This window comes from Panthera uncia, chromosome F2 (assembly GCF_023721935.1).
Source record: "Panthera uncia isolate 11264 chromosome F2, Puncia_PCG_1.0, whole genome shotgun sequence".
Lineage (NCBI taxonomy): Eukaryota > Metazoa > Chordata > Mammalia > Carnivora > Felidae > Panthera > Panthera uncia.
This window is the reverse complement of record NC_064812.1, coordinates 16641335-16661379: the sequence shown is the minus strand read 5'-3', so window position 1 is coordinate 16661379 and position 20045 is coordinate 16641335. Positions and strand designations below refer to the sequence as shown.

The window sequence follows — 20045 nt, the reverse complement described above, 5'->3', positions numbered from 1 at the left end:
TCTTTGGGACTATAACTTCAGAAAGCATTTTCAATATTATACCACATATAGCTTCACATTTGTAATATTATACTATATATAATTTCACCTTTTGAAATGTCAATCTTAAAAGGAGAACAGGAGAATTTTTATGCAAACCAAAAAGGATCAAGAAGAGTTTAAAAAATACTAGGAATACAGTGAGAAATAAGATGACCTTTTATCTACAGTACCATCACCTGTAAATTTACAACTGTCATTTACTGCTGTGTCAATATGGATGTATTACTTAACCCATATAAGCCTTAATTTTCTCACAAAAAGGAGGTAAGGATATAATCAAATTCTTAGGCTGGTTGGTAGTACTAAATAAGACACCAAGTGCTACAAATACTGAAAAAAAATTTCAATCACTTCTACCTTTGCATTTGTTGCAAAACACCCATAGGAAAAACAGAATCTAGCTGGGAAAACCTTTAATCATTGGCTCAGGGTCTAGAGCTTTTCCTGAGTCAGAGTGCAATCACAGTAAGTAGATATTTCCAAAAATATTAAAGGTTCACAGTCTATTATTTCCATAACATAGGTGCAGAATCTTATACTCTAAGTTTTTCCACTATTCACTTACCAGGATCTGAAATGTCATAAAGATGGGGGGGAGGGGAAAATGGGTGATGGGCATTGAGGAGGACACTTGTTGGGATGAGCACTGGGTGTTGTATGTAAGCCAATTTGACAATAAATTATATTCATTAAAAAAAATGAAATGTTGTAAAGGAAATTCAGTCTCTATTTGTCCCACTTACTATGATTATTCATATGTTCTGCTATTACACATTTGACTAGGCAGTGCTGGCCCAGACACTCCTAGAGATGTTAATGTTATACATTACCTTTGTAATTCCCCCTTCACCCCAGTCTGAATTATGAAACACAAATGGCCCCACAGGTTTTGGATAAGGGGTTTCTCACAGATATATAAATGAGAAAATAATCCTCCAATGTCCACCTCCCCAAACATGCCCAAGACTATTCTTATGATTGGCTTGAAACTAAAACTATCTAGTACAAGTCTGCAATTTTATATGAAAGACTAATTTATTTAATATTACCATTAATATTACAAAACAACTCTAACCTGGAGGCACATAATTCACATAACTGTAAGTGAATTCCGTATGTATTCACATAATGAAGACTAACTTCACAATAAAAAGGACTAACATTTATTAAATGCTTCTTGTACCAGATAGTAGATATATTATCCCACTGAATCTTAATTAAAGCTCTGGACAAGTACATATCAGCAGGCTCACTTTAGAGTTGCAGCCAATGTGACTGGCTCGTAGTTTAAATAACTTGCTTAAAATATTAGAATTAGGCAACGATGGTGTCAGAACTCAAACCTTTGTCTATTCAAAAAACCCACTTTCTATATACACTGGTAATTTCCAGTTGTTTATTTCACAAACCAAAAGAATTATAAGCAAACAACAAAACCTGTGGACTGAAATAAATTTTCCAATGTTTGAAAAGGAATTAAAAGAAAATTTTTTTAATGTTTATTTTTGAGACAAAGTGTGAGCAGGAGTGGGGGATGGGGGGGGGGCGGCGCAGAGAGAGACAGAAACACAGAATCCGAAGCAGGCTCTAGGCCCTGAGCTGTCAGCACAGAGCCCGACATGGGGCCTGAACTCATGAACTGCGAGATCATGACTTGAGCTGAAGTCGGACGCCTAACCGACTGAGCCACCCAGGCGCCCCTGAAAAGTAGGGCTTTTAAGCATTGTAGTTATAACAAAGACATAGAGCACTCAATACATGCCAAATAGTAGTTTAAATGCTTTTCGTGTATTAACTCATCTAATTCTCACATTACTGTGAGACAGCTAATATCATTCTCATTCTATGGGTCAAAAAACTGAAATGAGAGGTTAAGTAACTTGCTAAAGGTCATTAATAAGTGGTAGGGCTGGGCCTGAAACCTAGCAGTCCTAGTCATGGGTCCAGGGTTTTCACAATTACTCTATACTGTAGAAAGGCCATTTTTTCAGTTTTAAAGAGATTCTAAACACCCACACCCACACTCACTCTTTATTTTTCATTTTACTAAAACTGTTTGAAATTCTGGCATAGACAAGTGCTGGACCAGCACTGTGAACTTAATCAGTGTTTAGAGTTGCCAGTTCTAGCACCTTGACACCAGGTAAGGGGCACTCTGGAATACTGGTGAAGCAACGGTACTAGGTTACCTTCAGGTTCAAAGGGATTGGGCTTGTTCCAGAAATTGCAGACTGAAACTAAAGAATAAACCTTAGATGAGTAGAGGTGAGTAATCATAAGAAAGAAAATCCTGCTTAAAGGCAGCGTTCCTGAACCTCTGTTATGGTAAGCACGCCAAAAAACCCTTGGAAGATCCTGCACTGTGGCTGCAAGGTTTTTCGACCATTTGCCATGGGTACCGAGAGCAATGCCCAAATGATTCTCTGAATGTGTGCTCTGGTCCCATGCCTAAGTAGGTGAAGTAGGACATGAATATAAACAGAAGCTGGTCTCTTTAAGAAAAAGTAAAAAGGCTGAGCAAAATGACCATTACAGTGTTAAAGGGGAAGAGATGTTCATATTACCTTGGTAAGAGTGTTAGGGGGAAAAAAAAAAGGTTTAAAGGGCTACATTCAAAAGGTCAGATAATATTAACAGTTGAGATGTGGAGAAATTGGAACATGCATACATTGCTTGTGGGAAAGTAAAATAAAGCAGCCATTCTGGAAAATAATTTAGCAATTCCCTGAAACAGTAAATATAGTTAGCATTTGATCTAGCAATTCCATTTTTAGGTACATACCTAAGAGAAGTGAACACATAAGTCCATACAAAAAGTTGTTCACAAATGGTCATGGTAGCATGATTCACAAAAAGAAACAACCCCCAAAATATGGTATATTTATACAATGGAATCTTATTTGGCAATAAAAAAGAAGGAAGTACCGATACATGCTAAACGTGGATGAACCTTAAAAATGTACCAAGTGAAAGAAGTCACTCACAAAAGAGTCCACGTGTATGAAATACTCAGAATAGGCAAATCTACAGAGACAGATAAAAGATTAGTGGCTGCTCAGGGCTGTGGGGGATGGAGGGACTGGAGATAACTAAAGAGTACAGGGTTTCTTTCTGAGGTAAGAAAAATGTTCTAAAATCGTTTGTGGCTATAGCTGCACAACTGTGAAAACCCCTTGAACTGTACATTTTAAACAGGTAAACTATATGGCATGTGAATTGCATCTCAATAAATCTGTTATCAAAAAGAAAAAAATTTTTACAAAGCTATCAAAACCAAAATCAGTCATTAAGTCAAATAATGTGACTCAGGGTACAATTTAAATATCTTAGTTCATACTTTAATTTAAATGTGTCAGAATGAATAAACAAACAAAAAGCAGAATCAGACCAATAAGTACAGAGAATAAGCTTGATGGTTGTCAGATGGGTGGTGGGGGGGTGGGGGTGGTAAGGGAGGATGGGCAAAATGGGTGACCAGGAGTGGAACATACAAGGCTTCCAGTAATGGAATGAGTAAGTCACAAGAGCAAAGGTACAGCATAGGGAATATATCGTCAGTACTATTTTAATACCGCTGTTACGGTGACAGATGGTAGCTACACTTGTGGTGACCAAAGCATAACATATACAGTTGCTGAATAACTATGTTGTAAAATTGAAACTAATGTAACATCATGTGTCAACTACATGCAAATAAAAAATAAATAAATACATAAATACATAATAAAATAACAAATAAATGTGTCAAATCTTCCACTAGTCTATGAGATCTGAGGGCAGGAATCCTGACTTAAGTCATTTTTATATCCATAGTGCTTAGTACATGGTAGTACTCAAACATTTGTTAATTGGAGAAAAAAAAAGTCCTGCACCCAAAGAAGTATGAGACACTTTACATAAATAAACGGTAGACTCTGTGAACCAAATATGGGAACCTGAGCACCAAAGGAGCAAAAAAAAAAATTCCTACCTGCTGCAAGATCCATTATAGGTGGTGACTACAGAGGCAGTCATTAAATACATTACTTCCAGAAACATATACCCATTAAAAATGGAAGAAGAAATTTAATCTCAAAGGAACTGCTGGCCTTTTTCACTTCTGTTGGATCTAGTAGAGGTTTATCCTTTAAGTCAGGCAACCAAGACAGCTGCCCTGGGCCTTATGCTTGGTGGGGATTCCAGGGAACGTTACACTTTACCCCCCTTTTCTGCAGATCATTAGATTTCACTATCAAAATACTGGTCTTTAACAATATTCCAAAGGGGCCTATGAAAAGTAATGATAGTGTGGCCTCCTTTCAGGTGCAGTTTATCTTGGGCACCTCTGACAGTTGCCCTCCTGACCTTCCATCCTTCTGGGCTCTGGTTTTATGGAAAGGGATGATGAAACAGGAAATCTAGGATGTACGCTTGTGATTTTGACACTCTGAAAATGAAATTAGAAGACCTAGGGACACAAGCAGTATTTCATATTTTTCCTAGAAGAATGTCAGTATTTACAAAAGTGTTGCTTTCAGTTATTAGTCTGCTTCTATGAGGAGACTTCCAAGAGCTGTTCAAATAGTTGAAGTCTCATAGGATTTCAGTCTCACCTCTGAGGAAATTAATATTAGAAAAAAGTACCATTTCCACACAAATGTCATTTTTTCCCCTGTCTCTTTAATCTTCACCACGAGCTCTCTCATTCATGAACTAGTATAATGTTATTATTACCCAGAAAGTTTTAATGAATCAGAAAGCCTTTTTTAACTTGGGAAAATGAGGAAATAACAAGAACTACCTCTTTGGACTTAAATATGACAGACAACCAGCAAGTGTTATGATGTAGAAGGAAAAGAAACCCACAAATAATTTTAATAGTCAAAGAAAATTAATGTTTCTTACTATATGAGAAAAAAATTTTTTTAAAGTGGAAATAAAACCTCAGGGAAAAAACCAGATCCAGAAGAGGATGGTTAGCATCGTGAAAAGTCTAGAAAGCTATGTAACTTAGAATGTTTGTCACAGTAAGAAAATATGTCTGTGATACTATGTGAAATAGTAGACTTAACCTACACTCTAACTTAATGTGAAGATTAAATAAAACAGTCTATGTGAGATGCTTATTAACACCAAGCCAGGAATACAGTAAACACTGAAGCAAAGGTAGCTCTCTATTAGTAAAGTGTGGAACAACGAAATAAACTACCTTACCATGGTAGTTACTAACTACCTAGTAATGGAAGCAAAAGCAAAAACTAGTCAGTGGTAGCAGGGATAAGAGCACTACAGGCATAGAGAGAACTCTCCAAGATACAGGATTCTAGAATTCTATCTGGATACATCCAGTCCTAAAACTCTAGAATCCTACCTATCACAGCCACAATTACGTTGTTATAAATCAATCAGTACTTCAGAACCAAACCTGTTCATTCGTTTACAATAAGGACTTCTTGGTCCCGCAGAAGATAATCTATATCTTGGTCTTGCAGGAGAAGCTGGGCCAGTGTAAAATATGTTGGGCTTTCTCTGGTGACGAGGTTCTAAAAAGAAGAATTATAGGTATGTGACATATTAAGTAGTTATGAAGATAATTTTGTTCTTCATCTAAATACTTACAAAGGTGCTGCCTTCCATGAAAATACTAGTACATATCTACCACAGACTATTTTACTGTCCACGTTTAAAGTCATTTATGTCTGCAGGGTTGCTATTGAAAATTATATAAAGCACAGACACCCACCCAACCAAAACACACACTGGCCATAAACAACCATTATGATTATACTGATGCATAACAGCTGGTTATCAGCCCTGCATATATATGCTCATTAGGACTGAAACACAACTGTAACATAAATCAAAAGCAGTCTTATTTACACAAAGTGAAAAAATAAACTAAGTTGAAAGCTATAAAATCTAAAGTAAGTAAAGACAGACATGAAATTTCAAAACAGCCCAATTATTTGCTTTGGTCAAGGCTAACATCTAACTTTCTTGAAGTAATGACTTCTTGCACATTTAGGATAATTTAAGAAAGACAACAGCCATGGATATTCTACAAAATGAAAACATGAAAAATAAGAGCAGAGGAAAAGCAGTAAAGATAAAAGTAATATAATTACATCTTCTCCTAGGACAAATATATGTAACACTTACTTTCCAATGGAGCCTGGTAATAAACAGTAGCTTTTCTCTGTCTAAGATAATATCGTTTCTGATTATCTTCTTCCCCATCTTCTTCATCTTCATCGTCATCATCTTCATCATCTTCGTCATCATCTTCACCGTCATCTTCATCTTCTTGGTCTTCACCCTCTTCAGATGATTCTACAGTTAAGAAACATTTACTTTCAGGGCGCCTGGGTGGCGCAGTCGGTTAAGCGTCCGACTTCAGCCAGGTCACGATCTCGCGGTCCGTGAGTTCGAGCCCCGCGTCAGGCTCTGGGCTGATGGCTTGGAGCCTGGAGCCTGTTTCGATTCTGTGTCTCCCTCTCTCTCTGCCCCTCCCCCGTTCATACTCTGTCTCTCTCTGTCCCAAAAATAAATAAAAAACGTTGAAAAAAAAAAAAAAAAAGAAACATTTACTTTCAGAATATTCACCAAAATGTTAACAATTTTTAATAAAGGGGAATTGAAAGAGAAAGAGACCCTCCTTTAAAAATTTACTTCTAGATTGCTCATAGAAATGATTCTTTCGCAGCATTAAATGAAGATTTTAAAAAATGAAGTAAATTATAGAATTAAAAATAACTAGAGGAAGGAAAAAAGGAAATAGGGAAAGATGTTTAAAGGCTACTGTCAGTAGTACCAAACTAAAGTTTATGGTATTGCTGCTTATTTCATTAATATAAGTGACTATGCTTAAGTTTCCAAGTTAATTTAACATGTTGACAAATTAAAGTATCTCCTCACTTAGCTTTTTCCTTTAATTTTTTCATTTTTACTTATTTTTAATTTTAATTTTTTAAGTAGGCTTCACGCCCAGTGCAGAGCCCAACACAAGGGCCCGAACTCATGACCCTGAGGTCAAGACCTAAGCTGAGATCAAGAGTTGGATCCCCAACTGACTGAGCTACCCAGGCACCCCAACTTTTGCCTTTTAAACTTAAGTTTTAAATTCCATCCAGCCCTTCTGGCTGTCACTGAGCTACACAGAGCATAACTCAAATATCTACTTACAAAAATGTAAAACACCTCACCAAATATTTAAAATCCATTTCAGAAAATCGGTTTTCACTCAAGAAAAGTTCTAATAAATTACAGTTGTAATTCCTAACAGAAGAGCAAAACTTAATTTTAATCACCTTTCAACTAAAATTGGTAGAGATGTGTTGTCTATAATGCATTATATAAGCAAACCAGGTTTATTTGCTTTAGATTTGTAGATTTCATGTACTTTCCCAAACAAAACACACTATCCTTTTAAGCTTTCCCCTGCCCTCACTTTTATTTCATTTTATTTTTTCATTTTTTTTTTTAATTTGAGAGAGAGAGAGAGAGAGAGAGAGAGAGAGAGAGAGAGAGAGAATCTTAAGCAGGCACCATGCTCAGCACGTGACCTGAACCGAAATTAAGAGTTAGACGCTCGGGGCACCTGGGTGGCTCAGTCAGTTAATTGTCTGACTTCGGCTCAGGTCATGATATTGCGGTCTGGGAGTTTGAGCCCTGCGTGGGGCTCTGTGCTGACAGCTCAGAGCCTGGAGCCTGTTTCAGATTCTGTGTCTCCCTCTCTCTCTGACCCTCCCCCATTCATGCTCTGTCTGTCTCTGTCTCAAAAATAAATAAACGTTTAAAAAAAAAATTAAAAAAGAAAAAAGACGCTCAACCAACTGAGACACCCAAGCGCCCCTCCCCTGTTCTCACTTTTAAATTATGACCAATCCTTTGATCTCTCGCAAAATACCAATAATGTCACAGCTTCTGAATAGAAGAACTGAGCTATATTCTACTAAATAAAAAGTGCTGAAATTCAAACCCAGAAGTAAAACAAAAGACTAACCCACACTGCCTTCTTGATTGTCAGTTGTTTCCTCATCAGTTCTTTGAATACCTTTTTGTTTTCCTCTTGTGTACATATTAAGATTCTCCTAAAAATGTTTAAACAGAAACCATTAACATTTAGCATATTTATTTAAAAAATTCAGTAGGACCTTCCTATCTTGCTTAATAAAATGAAGATATTTATAGCTATAAACTGTTAAAACTCCAGCAGTATCTAGTAACTGATCAAACAAATGCTGAACAGTTTAAAGATGTTGAAAACAATGAATAATTTACCAAAAATGGATAGGTACTATAGAAAAAAGGTTAAATTGGAGATCACTAAATCAGCCGTGAAACAGGAGATATTCTTTTTTACTGAAGTGTAGCTGACACACAATGTTGCCTTAGTTTCCAGAGTGAGGAAGGAAATATTTACTTCTTCTGTTTCATTAAACACTCCCAAGTCTTCAAGTTCCCTCATTCGCTGTCTACGCATCTTCTTCATGTCATCCATTTTTTGAAGTACAGCTTCAGCAGTGCTTTAAGAAAATTGACATAAATATAAGCTAAAACTGTAAAAGAGTGGTACAGTTTTAAAAGCTTGATTTTTCTCCCATTATATTTTTTAATTGCTGGGATTTTAAATATCTCTATACAAGGCACTGATTTACCTGTGTAAAAATATTCTATAATTTTTTTCCAAGAATTTAAAGATCTATATAGAATCATTCAAAGTCCTCTAATAATCTTTCTCCCTTTTGCTTTACACAGCTGAATGCACTCAGGCTAAACACTCAGGCTAGTTGAAATTTATGATCCTTCCCCAACAACAAATTATGCCACCTAAATCATCTTGATATAAATAATTTTTACTTACTTTGTTATAAGTTTGTCAAACAGCACAGATTGGTTCACACTACTGTAACGACTTCGAATCCTACAACTTCGGCGAACTTCAACATCACCATTCTCTTCACGCAAGCGTTCTTTAGTTTGAACAATGTTTCTAGTCCTCAACGACCGAGTAACCGGAACCACTTTGTCTTCAAGATGTGTAAATGAAAATAAATGGAAAGATTTTAAATAATGGCATTTATAAAACAGTTCTAAAATGAACAATTGAATAGCTACACTTTCATGTAACAAGATCATAATATCTTGAACTGACCTATCTTAAAAATATTAGGAAACAAAAATAAAGTTACAGCATACACCTACCATACGATCCAGCCATTCCACTCCCCAGAGAAAAGGAAAGATATATAGTACAAAGATTTGTGTTCAAGGCAGGTTTCTGATAGCCCCAAACTGGAAACAACCCTAATGTCCACCAAAAGATGAATAAACAAATTGTGGGAAATAACCTAAGTGTCCATCAATGGATAAATGGATAAAGAAGATTGTAAAAATATACACACATAAAAGAATACTATTCAGCCATGAGAAAGAAGAATATCCTGTTGTTTGGATATTCTTCCAAATACCCAAGGTCCATGGATGGACCTTGAGGGCATTATGCTAAGTGAAAGAAATCAGTGAAAGACAAATACTGTCTAATATCACTTAAATGTGGAATCTAAAAAAAAGCCCAAATCGTAGAAACAGATTAGGATGTTGGTTACCAAGGCCTGGGAGGTGAGAGAAAAGAGGCAATGTTGGTCAGAATACAAATTTCCAGCTATAAAATATATAAGCTCTGAGGATTTAATGTACAGTATAGAGATTATAATTAATATATATTGTATTATATACTTCAAAGTTGCTGAGAGTAGATCTTAAATGTTCTCACCACAAAAAAGAAATAGTAATTATATGACATGATGTTGGTGTTAGGTAAAACTATGACAGTAATCATTGTGCAATATATAAATGTACCAAATTAACATTTGCTGTACACTTTAAACGTAAACAATGTTATATGTCAATTATATCACAATAAAGCTGGGGGAAATACACAAATTGTGGTATATTCATATAACAGAATACTCAGCAAGAAAATGCAACAACATGGATGATATTCAAAAGTAATTATACTAAAAGAAAGCCAGACAAAAAAGAGTGCATACTGCATAATTTCATTTACATAAAACTCTAGAAGATGCAAACTAAACTATAGTGATAGGAAGCAGACTGGTGATTGATCAGGAATCTTGGGGTGTGGAAAGCCTGGAGAGGAGCTGGGGGTATGATTATAAAGAGGCCTGAGGAAGTTTTTGGCAGTGATAGTTATCTTTACCATCTAATTGTGGTGTGGTTTCACAGCATACATTTGTGTCAAACCAAACAAACTGTATACTTTAAATATGTACAGTTTACTGTATGTATCTCAATACATTTGTACACAAAATATGAACTACAGGTTTTAAATCTGAAATGACTTTAACATTATTTACCTTCTTTGCACTCTTCTTTTTTCTTATCAGCCTGCTGTCTGGCCAATTGCCTATATAAAAAAAACATATTAAAAATTTTAAAATAATTGACATAATTTTAAATCCCATATTTTATGATAACTAAAAAATAGGGTAAAAAGTTAAATCAGCTTAGAGAATACTAAGATACGTAAAAGGCTAAAAAACACTGAAAAATAAAAATCTTTAGAATATCTATGCTCACGTATGTTTAGTTACGGCTAAACAAACTCTGAGAAGCCTGTTGTGAAATGCAATGATACATGCATGAACTCTTAAACAGAATTAATCAAAGTATCTTAGTTAAAACAAGAAATTATATCATTAACCTAAGTATTGGGGTATAACTGAACTGTAAGTATTGAGCAAAAACAAGACAATGTGTTTTATATCATAGGAATATAGTTATTGCACATCTTTGAAATATTTGTAACTATAAACAGAACTAATGTCCCTTAGTGATATGTTAATTTCCTTCTAAAAACATTTGCTGGCTACTAACTTTATGACCTGCATTATCATTCACCTGCAGAAACAGTCCCATTTATGAATCAGATATCCCACTTACAAACTGGCAGACAGAATCTATTGAGTTGGAAATTAAACACTTTCAAAGGCTTAAAAAAAACAAGTACCCTCCCCTAATATTTTTTCCAAAATCCACTGAACAAACAAAACAGTTTATCTCATTAACTTATTTTTAGGGACACAATTTTCCATACCTAGATAGCTACATCTATTAATCAACCTATATGTCAAGCTATTTGCAAGTGGGCTGGTTATACACATGGGATTTCAAATGTGACATTTTATTTTATTTTTTTTTTAATTTTTTTTTCAACGTTTTTTATTTATTTTTGGGACAGAGAGAGACAGAGCATGAACGGGGGAGGGGCAGAGAGAGAGGGAGACACAGAATCGGAAACAGGCTCCAGGCTCCGAGCCATCAGCCCAGAGCCTGACGCGGGGCTCGAACTCACGGACCGCGAGATCGTGACCTGGCTGAAGTCGGACGCTTAACCGACTGCGCCACCCAGGCGCCCCTCAAATGTGACATTTTAAAATAAAGTGGAACCATCTTATCCAAAAGTTAAATCATGTGTCCTCACAATAATGTAAGTCATCATGAACTCATTATCTCTTTTGGTAAGAACCAAGAACAAAATAAAAACATTTGAGCAATCCATCAACAGGTCAGGGCTAGCTTGTTCACAGGCTCATAGACATTTCTCATAAAAGAACCCCTCCCTCCATACCATGCAGGTCTGCACTTCCTATTAGTCCCTATTAAATGCTAGAACACAATGATAAAACAATGTTCTGGCCCCCTCCTCTCCTCTCCCTCCTCTTTCTCCCTTTCTCACCTCCCTTCCTCCCTCCCTCTCTTTTTTCTCTGCCTGTTGGGGAATGGGAGCACCTCTCCCCTTGCAGGGGTTGATAAACTTTTTCTTAAACAGTTAGATAGTAAATATTTTAGGCTTGTGAGTCATAGTCTCTGTCACAACTACTCACAAAAACAATTCTAACAACGAAGCAGGAAAGCAGCCATAGAATGAATGGGCATGGCTGTGTTCCAATGAAACTATTTACAAAAACAGGTGTCTGGACTTTTCTCAACTCCTGCGAATCTGATAAAAGCTACAGATCTTTTCTACCTAGAAAACTGCATATACACATACAAGTTTGTATCTTCTTTCAGAGGTTTCATATGCCCCCTGAAAACTATGATTATTGGACCATAATCAAGAACTACAGGACCAAAGAAATAAAGATCCTGCCCTCAAGGTACAGTTACTCAAATCTTTCTATATTAGTCTAACAGTCTTAGTCCCCTGGTCTTTGAGCCTCAGAGAGAAAACAAAAGAGATGGAGGGACATAGAAAGAAGTAAAGAGATTACTACACTCAGGCAAACTAGCAACACAAAAAGGGTCACCCTGGTAAGAAACAGGAAACTACATAAAACAAAATTCAACAATACTGTAGGCCACTTTATCTAAGTCTTATAGAAACAGATCCTGATGTTATCACTATGTAAAATAAGTCTTTGTAATAATGATCTTAATTCAGAGTTATATAAGATAGAAATTCTTCCCCTCAGAAGGCATATAAATGGCCAATAAGCACATGGAAAGATATTCAATGTTATTAACCATCAAGGAAATGTAAATCAGAACCACAATGAGATACTTTCACACCCACTAAAACGGCTAAAACCAAAAAAAGATGGACTATGACAAGTGTTGACAAGGATGTGGAAAAACTGGAACCCTGATACACTGTTGGTGGGAATGTAAAACGGTACAGCTGCTTTAGCCAACTGTTCAGCAGTTCCCCAATGTCCCAGCAATTCACTCCTAGGTATATACCCCAAATAATCAAAACCCTATGTCCACACAAACTGAACACGAATGTTCACAGTATCATTCATAACAGCCACAAAGTAGAAACAATCCAAATGTCCATCGTGCAACAGAATCTTATTCAGGAATAAAAAGAATGGAGTGCTGATGGGTACACAATAAAATGAACCTTCAAAACATACCAAGTGAAAGAAGCCAGACACATAAGGCCATAAATATGATTCCATTTACATAAAATGTCCAGAATAGGCAAATCCATGGAGATGGAAAGTAGATTAATGGTTCCTAAGGGGCCAGTGGGGAGGGAGAAGGAGGTGGGAGATAATATAACAGGATTTCTTTCTGGGGTGGTGAAAAAGTTCTGAAATTGGACAGTAAGCGATGGTGACACAATATTGTGAATATTCTAAAACCACTGAACTATATATTTTAAAATTGTGAATTTTATGGTATGTGAATTATATCTCCATAAAGTTATTATTTAAAAACAATCTGAAAAGACAGGAATTCAATATATTTTAGAAGGAATCAAATTTAAAAATACCAAGTCACTCATCTTTAATTCTAGATTAAAAAAGTACCTATTTTAAAACATTCCTTTATACATTTTTAACATAAGGTCCAGCACAACTTGAATAAGGTACAGATTTTTTATTCATGTTTCACAACTTGAATAAGGTACAGATTTTTTTAAAAGATAAAGACTTTAAGGACTTCCAACATTAAATTTTTTTGACTATGTACAAGCCAAACGAGACATAGATTTATTTACATTTTATACAAATAAAACTATGAAACTGAACACTAACAAAAATATTAACATGAGGTTTTGCTGAAATAAAATAGCCATTTGCTGTGTGAATATGGTACAGACTGCTATCAGTTTCTCTTAAATTTGGTTTGTTTTATGTCATGACTCAATTCATCCACTTCTCTTTTTGAAGTATTCCAAACCTTCATTTCAACAGCAGGTCATGACATCACATCCATGGCTTTCTCTTCAAAGCATCATTTATGTATTATGGTCAGACTCAGTTTTTATCTCATGAGCCTGAGATAATTCAAGCAGTACTAGTTACTGCCAACTAGTTGTAAGCACAAATGTAGGGCCTGAAATTTTATGACTATTCTCTGCAAGGTAGCAATTTAGATGATCCAGAATGTCAACTTTTACTTCAGATCATGAAATAAATTTTAAAATTCTCACACAGAATCCATGGGCCACTCCCCACACCCCAAGAAGACTTGAAGTTTCAGAAATACTGGGGTAGTTTAAATTGTATTTCAATCCTGTAAGTTGTACATTTCTCCCCCCACTTTAGCATCTCTGAAATTAGAGATGGGTCTTAAAATTGATGGAATGTTTAACTTTCGGTGTTTTTTTTCTCTTTTACTGTCTCATGAAATAATGAGTGTTTAAATTGCTGCTATCTTGGATCCCATGAAATACAGTAGTAAACATGCCATAAATAATGGATGAAAAAATGGATGCAAATTTTAAAATGTGTAATGAAAGACTATTTAAACAACAGTAGCAAAAAAAATAGTAACAAAAACAAATTTAAAAGGGCATGATGTCATTTATCTGGAAAATCTGCTACATAAAATAATCAAAATAAACTTAAGAGGAGGGTTCTAGTCCTATAAGTCATTATGAGAAATTTATGAGAAGAATTAATATATAAAACAATTATTTCATCAAAAGAAATTTATTCTAATTAGCACTTTCCTGCTCATTTATGTTAGGCCCACCAAAGTGGGAGGAAAAGTAAAGGTTTTTAGCTAATTAAATTTAAATCTGCCCCTAACCAAACAAATCCAAGTTCCCTGAATCACCTATCTAAATTCACTAAAACTAATTCCTTGAGTATTAAAATGGAATTCATGCCACCTACCTCAGGGTTCTTGAGAAATGAAATTTAAGTATGTATAAAGCATCTAGTCCCCTTAGACAAGTAAAAAAAAAAAAAAATCATGTTCTGTCTCCTATGTGACTGCTCTAGAAGCATACTAACACAAATTCATAAATAACTCAATTGATTTGCTTGATAGCAAGCAAACAGAAATATAATTCCTATTTTGAATAAAGGCTTTGTATAATTATGAACAAAACCACATATCATAAACAAGTTAAAATGAAAAAGTCACAAATATACTCAAATAGTTTCAAGCAACTTTGTCAGCTGCACTCACACATATCACAAATACTCTCTGTGAACAATAAAAACAAACCTGGTACATATTAAAATTTTAATTCAATGATATTCATTTGTGGTAATTTCATTTCGTCTTGATGATTGGTCAAGAATACACTTAAAAATTAAATGCAAATCCTAAGTTACTTTAAAACTATTTTGAATTGGAATTCAACCATCTTGTATTACCTTGTAAAATGCCTTCCATTAGCACGTTTCTCTGTTATTTCCATATTCTTATCAAAACTAGAATCTGAAGAATTCTGTGCATTTTTTCTCAAAGACCTTAAGGCACGCGTCCGGTGGTAGGTTTCAACTTCCTTAACTGAAGACCCATCCTTTAAGAAAAATTAAGAAAGCCATCTAAGTTTTTCTTCAAACTCTCTAGTTAAACTCCTAAGAGTTTTCTTTGATTACAAGTTTTTAACAACTGCTTTTTGTGCAGAATCATTCTGCATCTCCCCAAGAAACTACAATAGTATCTAAACAATCATTTCATGATAAACAAATACCAGCAAATTTCATGATAAACAAATACCAATATCTATGAAATAGCTAATATAAAATTTATTGATGGTTTGTGGCTCTATTTCATAGCAAGTACTCCAGGGAATAAAGTATATAGTTTACAACAAATGCTCCTTTTAGGCTATGGAAATCAGAAAGACCCACACACAAACCATTGCCTGTCATGCAACCACTGGCAGCAACTTTAAGGTAACTGGACCATCAGAACTATAATTTGGGCTTGGATGACAAAAGGAGTTATTACCATCTCTTTCACAGTTTCACCCAGATGATGCAACACTTGAATTAAAAAATTGTTTATGTATGTTAATCTGTTATAAAAACCATAGTGCTCTACGTAACTTTATTATTGCTCAATAGACTAGAGTTTCTCTTAGTGAGCTGCTTTATGAGCTACAGAGCTTGTCATGAAGTATTCAAAAGTTCATACATATCTCTCTGAAATCATATAAAGGCTACTTTCACATAAAAATAAAAGGCCAAAGTACCTAACAAGTCTCTAATTACACGCCATACTACTCTGAAGATTGGTAATTCTAGAAAAACAGGCAGTATTTTTAAAAACCTGCAACATTAGTGTACCCCCAACCCCTTAGGCTGGCTTTACCCAGTCATTTCATTTTGTTTTATCAAGACATTTGATCATTTAATTTTGCTTTGAGCACTGGTTCACAAGTAAAATAAGGATATGTAAACCACAAGGATTTGTGTTAAGAATTAGGCGGGTACTTCATAAAACGTTAAGTGATACCACTTTTATCAGTGTACCTACATGTAAGGATGGTTGAAAAAGGAATACCTTACACTTTTAAGTAGGTGTCTTATTTTTAAAATGAACAGCTACATCTTAGATGGGTATAGTATAACAAGACTTTCTAAGAAAAATTTTATGGGAATCTATTTCCAGATTCTCAACTTCCATATGTACTTAAAAAAAAAACAAAACTGATTTGCGTGAAGGCATCCTCTTCCATTTACCTTTCTTTCATTTTACAAAAGAAAGTCATGTCTCTCACCCATTCTCCATCTTACCATTGTGGACTGCCTCAAGGCCTTAAAAACCTTCCTAAAGCCAAAGAAAAACACTAGTGCAGGTGTTAAGAAAGTGAATGACAAAGCAAGGCAACAAATCCTTTGTTAGGTAAGGTAGTTTCTAATTTTCTGCTTTCAACAAAACTGAAAGGAGACCTAATCAAGCTAAGAGACCATGAAAAAAATTTTTGGGCTAGTGTTTTTCGGCATACAAGCCAGAAAAACCGAGTGGCACTGCTAAACTCCTTTCATTACTGTCTACTTACTTATGTGAACAATGTTTCTCATTTCTCAGTGCTTGCATTTATAAAAACAATGAAACTAATGACAAACATGATCTTCAGCAGTAAGATTCTTCCACAGATATATGGGTGGGGGGACTTCAACCACATGAAATCCTAATGAAATCTTACTTTCTATGTTTAATCATTTTTAATCAAAACAGGTATGTTTTTGCTGTTTGAATCAATTGAATATTAATAGATTGTATTTCTTATAGCCTTGTGATCACAAAAAAGTGTAAAACACTTCGAATTTTTACAAGTACAAAAGGACACTTAAATTACTTTTAAGTACAAAAGTATATCAAGATAAAATGCTGTGGGTTAAGTGAATTGAGAATACAAATTAAAAGAGAGGAAAAAAAAGAAGATAAAATTTCTGGCTGTTAAAGGAATGTGTTTATGTATTTTTTTAACGTCCAAGACAAATATCAAATAACTACGGTTTTTAGATTCCAGTGGATAAAAAGACTGATGTAGTAGTTTTATTTTTTTAATGTCAGCACTGTAGGATGACAGAAATGATCCCCTTCCTAACTACTTAAACCAATCAGGATGGGATAAACCTTAGATAGCAAAACCATTTTAAGGGAAACCTTTAAAAGTACAAGAGAATACAGAGAAACTCTTAGAATAAAACATGGGCAAAAACTTTCATAACATTGGATTTGACAATGATTTCTTAGATATGACACTGAAAATACAGATAACTAAAGAAAAAGATCTGGAATTAATCAAAATTACAAACTTTTGTGCCAAGGATACTATCCACAGAGTGAATGGAAACCCATGGAACAGGGGAACATATTTACAAATCCAATTAACTGACAAAGGATTGATATCCATAATATATAAAGAACTCCTATATTTTAACGACAAAAAACAATAAAAGAAATGGGAAGAAGACTTGAATAGATAATTCTCTAAAGAATATATACAAACGGCCAATAAACACAAAAAGATACCAAACTAGTCACAGAGAAACACAAAGCCAACCTACAAATGAGATGTCACTTCACACTTGCTAGGATGGCTATTATAATGAAGAGAAAATAAGTATTGGTAAGTATGTGGAGAAATTGGAACCCCTGTACATTGGTGGTAGGGATGCAAAATGGTACAGCCACTGTGGAAAATGATATGGCAATTCCTCAAAAAATTAAACACAGAATTACCATATGATCTAGCAATCCTGCTTCTGGGTATTTACTCAAAAGAAGTGAAAGCAGCCATTTGTATACTCATATTCACTGCAGCATTATTTACAATAGCCAAAAGTAGATGCAATCCAACTGTTCAATGATGAATGAATTAAAAAACTGTGGTACTTACAGTAGAATATTATCCAGCCTTTAAAAAGGAAGCAAATTTCAATACACTGCTATAATGTGGATGAACCTGAAGACATTAGGCTAAGTAAGATAAGTCACAAAAGGACAAATATTGTATGTTTCCTCTTATGTGAGGCTCCTAGGGTAGTCAAATTCATAGGGACAGAAAAGAATGGTAGTTCCTAGGTGCTGGGAGGAGGGAAGAATGGGGAGTTACTGTTTAATGGGTACAGAGTCTCAGTTTTAGAAGATAAAAGATTCTAGAAATGGATGGTGATGATGGTTGCAGAACAAAATGTACTTTAAGGCTACAAAACTGTACACTTAAAAATGGTCAAAATAATATTATGTTATCAATGTTTTATTACAACAAAAAAAGAAAGTAGTATCATCATACTCCTGAAGATAATAAAAAAGGTTTGTTTCCATAGGAAATAGGGAGGGAGGTGCTAACTACTGGGAAAAAAGATTCCCTGAAAAACTTGGAAGACTTAATTTTGTAAGTGGTATAAGTCAATCTTTGATTTGCATAGTGAGTAGCTTCGTTCATACTCCCTAAATAAGTGCTAGGCATCAAGAAAAGCTTTCCTTAACTGTTTGGAGAAAAAACAAAACAAAACAGATTCTTGGGGAATCACCTACATAGAGGTACATAATGGGGAGTTTTAAAATATCAGTTTTCAAAAATGTTTCTTACAAAAACAATATAAAAATAAAAGCAATACATGCTCATTATAATTGGAAAATGAAGAAATGCACAAAGATGAAAACATCACCTTTAATTCCAGCTACCCAGGATAAATGTCAACCTTCTGGTGTATTAACTATTCTTTTCCTATGCAAACATATTCACACAATATTTAAATTGGACTATTATTTATGTTTTGTAACTTTTTTCTAGTAACACAAAACATTTCCCATGCCCTGAAATACTATTCTAAAAATCTTCTAAAATGAAAGACTAGTATTCCAGCCATTACATGAATCAATTTAATAAACTGCTTAATGAATTATATTTAAATTATCTGCAATTTTTCGTGTTATAAATACTTCCAGATGGATTATCTTATAAACATCTGATTTCCTAAGGAAACTAGCACAGTTATTAAATCAAAGTCACAGTTTAATATAGCTTATCAAAATAATTCTCAAGGGGTAAGTTAAATGCCAACTGTGCATTAACATTTGATGATAGAAATGAGTACTTTCACTTTCTATTTTTTACATTTTACAACATGTATTACTAGAAAAAAATTTTCTAAGAAGTAAAAAGCCAAGAGAAAACGTGCTGAATCTGAAAGCTAAACCTGGAGATGTAATGTCCTCATTTATTTTTTTTTTAAATCTACTTAAATAATGAGAGCACTGATAGTTCTTTAAAGTAGAGTTTTAAAAGAGGAAAAAAATATTTTGTTAAGATTTTTCAGTCTCTTATAATCTTGCAGAATCAGTAAGTTAGTTCAGGGAAGAAGTAACAACAGAACAAAAGCTTTTCCCCAAAGTAGATACAACTGTGTAATAGAAATATTCTAATATGTTTTCCCACAAAAGACCAAGCTCATCCAACCTTTAAATTCCTAACAAAAAATATGTATGTGGGTCAGTTGGTTGAGTCAATTCAAGTCTCAATCCAACCACTGAAGTGTAAACAGGATTTTAAAAATCACAGTCAAAATACTGACGTAAAATGTATTCATCTAGACATAGGACCCCTTGAAAGCTTGATCAGCATATTCTAATACACAATGGTATACATGTTATACCTAGTATAGCAGTGATATCCCTCCTAAGCTTCATCTTTTTTTTTAATGTTTATTTTTGAGAGAAAGAGGGAGGGAGGGAGAGAGGGGAAGAGGTGGAGAGAGGGGGAGAGGTGGAGAGAGGGGGAGAGGTGGAGA

General features: G+C 34.7%; 1 protein-coding gene across 3 annotated transcripts in view; it reads right to left on the bottom strand.

Annotated features, from left to right (window-relative positions):
- ATAD2 (ATPase family AAA domain containing 2) overlaps positions 1–20045 on the bottom strand; it is a 68172-nt gene that overhangs the window by 42013 nt on the left and 6114 nt on the right. For all 3 annotated transcript variants that reach the window (XM_049632919.1, XM_049632920.1, XM_049632921.1), the window contains exons 2-8: positions 15165–15313; positions 10401–10450; positions 8885–9050; positions 8444–8546; positions 8024–8111; positions 6181–6351; positions 5447–5564 (exon numbers count right to left, since the gene is read on the bottom strand). In XM_049632919.1, the coding sequence (XP_049488876.1) occupies positions 5447–5564; positions 6181–6351; positions 8024–8111; positions 8444–8546; positions 8885–9050; positions 10401–10450; positions 15165–15313 (845 nt within the window). The remainder of the gene's footprint in view (positions 1–5446; positions 5565–6180; positions 6352–8023; positions 8112–8443; positions 8547–8884; positions 9051–10400; positions 10451–15164; positions 15314–20045) is intronic.